This window comes from Tenrec ecaudatus, chromosome 10, assembly GCF_050624435.1.
Source record: "Tenrec ecaudatus isolate mTenEca1 chromosome 10, mTenEca1.hap1, whole genome shotgun sequence".
Taxonomy (NCBI): Eukaryota; Metazoa; Chordata; class Mammalia; order Afrosoricida; family Tenrecidae; genus Tenrec; species Tenrec ecaudatus.
Window position 1 is genome coordinate 97,535,390 of NC_134539.1, and position 7,412 is coordinate 97,542,801.

The 7,412-nt window shown below is 42.8% G+C and overlaps 1 protein-coding gene across 3 annotated transcripts in view; it reads left to right on the top strand.

The window, feature by feature from the left end:
- The window catches only part of PIGL (phosphatidylinositol glycan anchor biosynthesis class L), a 102,945-nt gene extending 96,916 nt beyond the window's left edge, over positions 1-6,029 (top strand). For all 3 annotated transcript variants that reach the window (XM_075561038.1, XM_075561036.1, XM_075561037.1), the window contains one exon: positions 119-6,029. In XM_075561038.1, the coding sequence (XP_075417153.1) occupies positions 119-217 (99 nt within the window). In that variant the 3' untranslated portion in view covers positions 218-6,029. The remainder of the gene's footprint in view (positions 1-118) is intronic.
- The last annotated feature ends 1,383 nt before the right edge of the window (positions 6,030-7,412 follow it).

Consider the following 7,412-nt stretch of genomic DNA (forward strand, 5'->3'; position numbering starts at 1 on the left):
TCCATAGCTTAAAGGATTCTAGAGAGCGGAAGGATTTAAGATGACGAATGAATTAAAAGGAACAGACCCAGTTTTCATACAAGTATCCTTAACTGGTCCTTCTCTTTGATTCCTCTAGAGAGCCATGTCCTGCCACCGCAGCCAGCTCCTCTGGTTCCGCCACCTCTATATTTTCTTCTCCCGGTATATGAGAATCAACTCACTACACTTCTTCTGAAGGCTTGAAGAGATCTGAGATGCAAGCACAAAGAGGAAAAGGAATCCTGGGGATCTGATTTTATCGCCCAGAGTAGCAGGAGAGCACAGCCTAGCAGGCCTTCCCGGAGGGCTGCTCTGTTCAATCCCTATCCACTGGGACCTACACTGGCCAGCAGACTGCCCAGACTACCTCTGGAAAAAATAATAGCAACTCTGCTTGCTTGTCAAGATCTTGTGAAAAGAAAAATTACATAATGACCCAATGTATGTCAGACACCTAGTACAGAGCCTGACACATTGTTAGCACTTAATAACCCACTGCCTTTCAGACTCATAGCAATCCTGTCACTTAAGAGCAGCTTTGGTTATAGATAAATGGAGAAAGTGTCTGAAAACACTGTACAGCTGTGACTTAGGGTTGTTACATTATCTGCAGAGGCCAGGGCTCATTCACCACGACCTCCACCCACACACACCATGTGTACACTGCATTAGTTAACCATAATTTTTCCTCTTGTAAAATTAATTATTTTATTGAGGCCTCTTACAGATGTTATAACAATCTGTAATTCAATTGTATCAAACACACTTGTATAGATGTTGCCATCATCATTTCCAAAACATCTTCTTTCTACTGGAGCCCTTAGTATCAGCTCCTTTTCCTCTTTCCTTCCTCACCCTCCCACCCTTGTGAATCCTTAATTATGTATTATCATTGTTATTTTGAATCTTACACGGTCCTTTGTCACCCTTCATCCACATAATGTTTTTAATGCTTTATTGTGAAGTGGGTGAAGGTTTACAGAGCAAATTAGTTTTCCGTTCAACAGTTCATGTATATTTTGCATGTCACTGACTATAATCCTGACAATGTGCTATCACTTTTCCCGGGTCCTCTTTGTGCTTCCCAGTTCCATTCTCCTTCATTCCTGTCCCATCCTGCCTTCTGAGCTCTCTCCTTCAGCACCAGGACCGTTTGACCTCAAATGGTTCATTCATCTAAGGAGTGCATAGCTCTCTAAATTATTGCTCACCTAATAGACCTCATTATTGTTTGGGTTTGATTCAGAATCTACTTGGTGACTGTAGGTTTGGTTGTTTTTAATTATTATTGTTTGGCTGAAAATTGAGCCATGGGCTGAGTTCACCTCCAAGTCTAAAGTGTGCTCAGGGTCATAGCCTCGGAGGTCCCACCTGCCCGTCTGACTAGCACCCCTGCTCTCTTTCGTGACTTGGAGTTCTATTCCACATGTTCTCCCAGTCATCTCAGGACCTCCGAATGCAGGAGTTCTCAACCTGTGGCTCATGACCCCTTTGGAAGTCAAACGACCCTTTCACAGGGATTGCCCTATTCATAACAGTAGCAAAATTACAGTTATGAAGTAGTAACGAGAATAATTTTATGCTTGGGGTCACCACAACATGAGGAACTGTATGAAAGGGCCGTGGCATGAGGCAGGTTGGGAACCACCGTTCTAATGTGATCCCTTTCAGAGTGGTTGGTCGTGGTAGTTAAGAGGCATCTAGTTTTCTTCTCTCAGGGTCCTGGAGGATGAGGGTTGCACATTTGTCTTAACCATAATCTCTTTGATTTATCCATGTGGTTTATTTATCAAACCTTGGATCTGGGGAACACTTATATTATTTTTAACACCGCAATAATCTATCAACTCACCATTGTCACCTACTCTGGTGAACACTGGTTCATGAAGTTTTGTTGTTGGTTTTGTTTTTTATGAAGAGATTATTATAATATGGGCCTGCCTTCAAGCAGCTTACATTCAGAAATTCCAACTTCATCTTTTTGGGAAGTAGGAAATAGGGAGAAGCCCGGCACTTTAAAATAAACAAACAAAAAACACTCTAGAACCTTAAAATATGAATCTACAAACAAAAGGCCTCTCAGGTCTAACTCAGTTTACTCAACAGCTTAAGGCAGCGGGTCTCAACCGGTGGGTCGCGACCCCTTTGGGAGTTGAATAACCCTTTCACAGGGACCGCCCGGTTCATAACAGTAGCAAAAGTACAGTTATGAAGTAGCAATGCAAATAATTGTATGGTTGGGGTCACCACAACTTGAGGAACTGTGTGAAAGGGTCGCGGCCTTAGGAAGGTTGAGAGCCACTGGTCTAGGGAAATGGTGGGATAGTGAACTTCAGTGATGAGGAGCACAGGCCCTCTAAACAAGGCACGTGGATTTACAGCCAGGTGCTTAAGCAAAGTGCTTAACCTTTCTCAGCCATAGGTGGCCTACCTCCCCCTTTTCAGGAAAAAAAAAATGACTCAGTGCCCCCTTGGCAATGAAAACATTGTGCAGGATAGCCCGTAATCCAACATAAAATGTCGGTGTAAACTTTTGCAGCACCTTCCCCCAAATCATTCAGAAGCCCCTCCCCCAGAGCACTAATAGGGCACTCTGGGAAACGCTACTCCATAGCAACAGGTCAGAGACCTCCTTATTGTCTCTAGCCACCAAATGTGCTCCACTTTGCTAAGAATTATCTAGAAAGCTTCCTATGGGCTAAATGAGACTGACAAAGCTATTATATCCTGAAGATAGAATAAAAAATGTTAATGATTGTTATTTATCCACTTAAAATGTGTCCTTAGCTCTAAATGTTTTCTTTGCATAAAGTATGGCCACTAACAGGGTTAGAGTAAGACAAGATGACTCATACCTGCTCCTGGGATCACCAGGCACGGACCCACCCTTCCTGGAAACCGTTTCTCAATATATCTATTAAGAGCTTTTAAAACTCACTAAAGTAAATATTTAAACATGCAAAAATACATATACAAAGATCACTGTAGTATCCTTCATAATAGAAAAATGGGGGAAATCATATGAGGTCTTCAAAAAGTTCATGGGAAATGGAATTAAAGGATAATATGTAAATTATATTTCTAAACATAAGCTTCAAGTTCAAGAGACTTGTAAGCAATGACACCATTCCTAACAATATGAGGGTCCTGGGCATTTCGCCATGTGAGTCCTTTTCACATTATTAACTGAAGAGAAATGAGTTCCTTTAAACTCTTAAGATTAGGAAATACAAAGATGTCAGAAGGAGCCATATCAGGACTGTAAAGTGGATGCCTATTGATTTCCCATCAAGACTCTCATAAAATTGCTTGGAGAGAAATGAACAGGAGCTGTTTCTGGTGAAGCTTTGCTGCGTGTTTTCTACTAAAGCTTTGGCCACCTTTCTCACAACACTCTCAAAATAAGCAAATATTGTCGCCCTTTGGCCCACCGGAAAGTTCACCTGCAGGATTACTTGATCATCCCAGAAAGCTGCTGTCATCACCTTTGCTCTTGGCCAGTCCACATTTGCTTTCACAGGACCACTGCCTCCTCGTGGTAGCCATTGCTTTGATTGTGCTGTGTTGTCAGGATTTACTGGTAAAGCCATGTTTCACCTCCAGTTACAGTTCCTCCAGGAAATGCTGTAGGATCTTGATCTCACGTGTTAAAATTTTCCGTAGATAATTCTGCTCTTGCTGCAGCTGATCTGGGCTAACAGTTTAGCACCCATAGAGCACAAGTTTTACTTTAATTTTTCAGTCAGACTTGTGTAAGCTGGACCAATTGAGATGTCTCTGATGTTGGTTATTATTTCTGCTGTTAATTGACACTTTTCTTAAGCTAGGGCGCAAACAAGATTGTTTCCTTGAAAATTGACATGCACGGTCCACCACTGTGTGCTTCATCTTCATCATCCCATCCCTTGCTGAAACAGTGATCCCCCTTCATAAGTTGCTGATTCCTTTGAGGTATTGTCCCCAAAAACTTTCCATAAAGCTTCAGTGGTGTAGCCATTCTCCCACCCATGCTTCAGCATAAAACAAATGTGACGCTTACTCTTGCTTCAGCTTCCGCAGAATTCATGTTCCTTTCATCATAGGGGCGGTTTTCAAACTGATACCTTTTCCTTCTTCATACGTCAAGCTATATCTGTTCAGACATGTTATGACAAGTCAGAGTTTATTTGGGTGCAATGTTCTTAAATCCACGCACAGTTCTCTTTCAGAACTCGCGCTTTCCTTGAGCTTTTTAAGGTGCCTCATACTAATGATCAAAATGATTAACATACTGATTGAACTGTGGAATGATATGACATAGGTATTAACTCCCAAGTAATAATAAAAAAAAAACATAGTTCCAGGAATGGGTTTTATGCTCACACTAAATCCTAGCTCCAACTTAAGAACAATTAGTTCTTCCATCATGGCCCTGCTTAATACTTGCCCCCTGGGAGGGAACACAGAAAATGCGGGTGCTTTAGCAAAAGGTGGCAAAGAAATTAGATGGTGCCCACTATCAGATAAAATAGTGTCTGGGGTCTTAAAGGCTTGTCTCCAAAGAAGCATCCATCTCGGTGAGATGTCAACTAAATCCACATGGAAGAAGCACACCATCATCAGTCACCAAAGGATTGTAAATCATATAATCTGAAGTACCAGAGGCTAAAATGTGAGAATCCGGTTTGCAGAAGGCAAGGGTTGACAGTGGGAACCCAAGATTCATTTGTGGAGCTACATAGAAACTCAGTCCCTGGAGAACTCCCCCTGTCCACAATTGAGGGAGGGGAGTAAGTAGTCACTAAACAGAGTGCATTGGAGAGAGGAGGCCAGAAGATCAGAGGCATAGCTATGACATGAAAAGTTAAAACTTTGTCAGCTGATCCCCCCTCTGAGGCATGGTGGACCTGATCTTGTCAATATTTTCTGTATTTTTGTTTTGTTTGTTTGTTCATAGTAGGGTGTATCTCAGATGTATTATGTCATTGGATGTCACCTTCTTGAAATTGTGTTGTATGTTTTTCTGTTGCTCAGTATGTGAAACCCAGGATTGATGAACCTAGAGACAGCAAGTAGAATAAGTGTTTCGGGGGATGGGGCACACTGGTGGTAGGGCGTAAAAGGGAGACGATGTCAAGGAGTCCAGGAAGAAAAAGAATGCTTGGAAACTGATTGTGGTAGCAGTTGTACAACTCTGCTTGACATGATTGAACTGTGGAATGATTGGATATATTAATTCCCAATTAATAATAAAAAATTTAAAATAACATATAGCCACATTTTTAAAGTGTTACAGTTTTGCTAGCATACTTTTACAAAATATACACAAATACAAAAAATAAATCATACGTACACACACAAACAGGTAAGACAGAATATATTCCTATGAAATTATAGAACCCTTTCTGAAACAAAAATATTAAAACTGTGAAGCTATTGTTTCCCGACATACCCTCTCTCTAAGCCTGCATATTTCCGCAGCAGGTGTTTCCACCCAACCTTGCCACGAAGTTTCCTGTGCTACTCAATTGACACCACATCACAATGGCACTTTGGGCATTCTTGAGGGATTCGGATCGCGTTCCTTTGAAATGTTCTTTGAATTTGAGCAACAAAGAAGTCTGAAGGGGCAAGGTCAGGGCATTGGGGTGGTTAGGGTGAAGTTTCCCAATGAAGTTCTCATGGGACAGCTCTTACTGCCATCAAAAAAGGCGGTGCGTTGTCGTGATGGAACAAGTCCCCGGCCCCGCATTGCAGCCTTCGTAAGCTCTTGAACGGTGAGTGTGGTCTGTGAGTTCCAAGTGGCAATTTCAACAAATTATTGAACCCAGTAGAGAGTGTCATGGAATAGACAGCTGATATTACAATTTGTAGAAGTTAAAGAGAATATCTAAGCTCGACCTCGTGAGAATGTTGTACCAATGCTTATAATGTTGATTTGATTGCCTTTTTGTGAGGCTAGAGGACCTCTGATGTCACCATGTCGTTGCCACGGGAGATTTAAAATAAATTATTTTATTACATTTTTACTTAATGTCTGGTGCCTGATTATGGTTGGTACCACTTAAGGGCCAGCTCCCAACTACCCCTCTCCCCATCTCAACTAAGCAAGTCAAGCCAGCTGTGGAAGAGTGTGCAGCTGCTGCTGCAGATTCCACTCCAAGGTCTTGCAAGAGCATGGGCAAAACTAGGTGCTCCTTGGTGCCAGAGGGTCGCTAAAGGAGCTGCAGTGCAGAGGGGGAGTAAGGAGGGCTGCCACCCCCTCTGCAGTCATGCTCTTGTGCCAGGTAGGTCACAGCAGTGCGGAAGCACTTGTAAAAGAATAAAATAAATGTCTCTGTGCAAGTGATCAAAAGGCAGCCTGTGGTGAAGTAAGTTCCTTCATGCAACCTTTTGCTTTGGTTCTTTGGGAGAAACAACTTGGGGGATTTGTCCCTTTGCCTGAAAGAGAACTTAAGGGGACAGGTGGTTTCCCCAGAGGGTTTGTTAGTTGTGCCCATGGGATTTCTGGGTTGACTGACATGTCCTGGGTAATCTGTAAACAACTCGATAATTTGATCATTGTCTGGTAATTAGCAAAACCAGAGTTGATGACATCACATGAGTAATTGAGGACTGGTGGAACTCTGGTCTAATGAGGGATGCCCTACCTTGTAATTGATGAGAATCGCGATTGATAAAAGGCCAGATCTCAACGCTTTTGGAAAGTTCCTGATTGAGACTGATGCTGGCTAAAAGCTGGGTTGGCAGAGATGCAGCCACAGGGGAACTGAATGATACCAAAGCTGCTCTGCTAGCCTTGAGCTAGGCGTTAGCCAGGGAAGCTTGACTGCAGAGAGAAACTGAGCGAATTGATCAAGTTGCTACATTGGCTGTGAGCTGAACCAGGTGTGGATGAAAGGCCCATGCAGAGTTCAGAGGTCTGCTAGGACTGGAAAACACTATCCATGGTCCTGACCAAGCAGGAAACATTTTGGCCCCAAGGGAAATCCTTGGAGAAAACTGGCCTGATTGACCAATTGCACCTTGTTCTGAATTGTCTCTCAAGTAACTGTAAGTACAGCTCATGAGTCCTGAGAGATGGTAGTGGGTGGAGAGAAGAGTACTGAAGGATGGGGAGTGGCTGGCCTCAGTGATCACTGGCCCAGAAGCCTGGAGAAGTTGGAAATCTAGGATAGATATAACTTCTGCCTCCTGACAACTAGATTTACAGTGTTTCTTATTCACTAGATTGTTTATTAACAGTCCTTCTTCCAGGTAGACACTCTTTCCCCAGGGCTCAAACAGCCTCGGGAGAGGAGCATGCACTTGTCCCCTCAGCCAAATGCCCTTGTCTCGTTAGTAACCACAAAATTGTACAGCAAGCCTGATGCCTGGAGTAAGATCATCATTCCATAGATACTTGAAGAAAC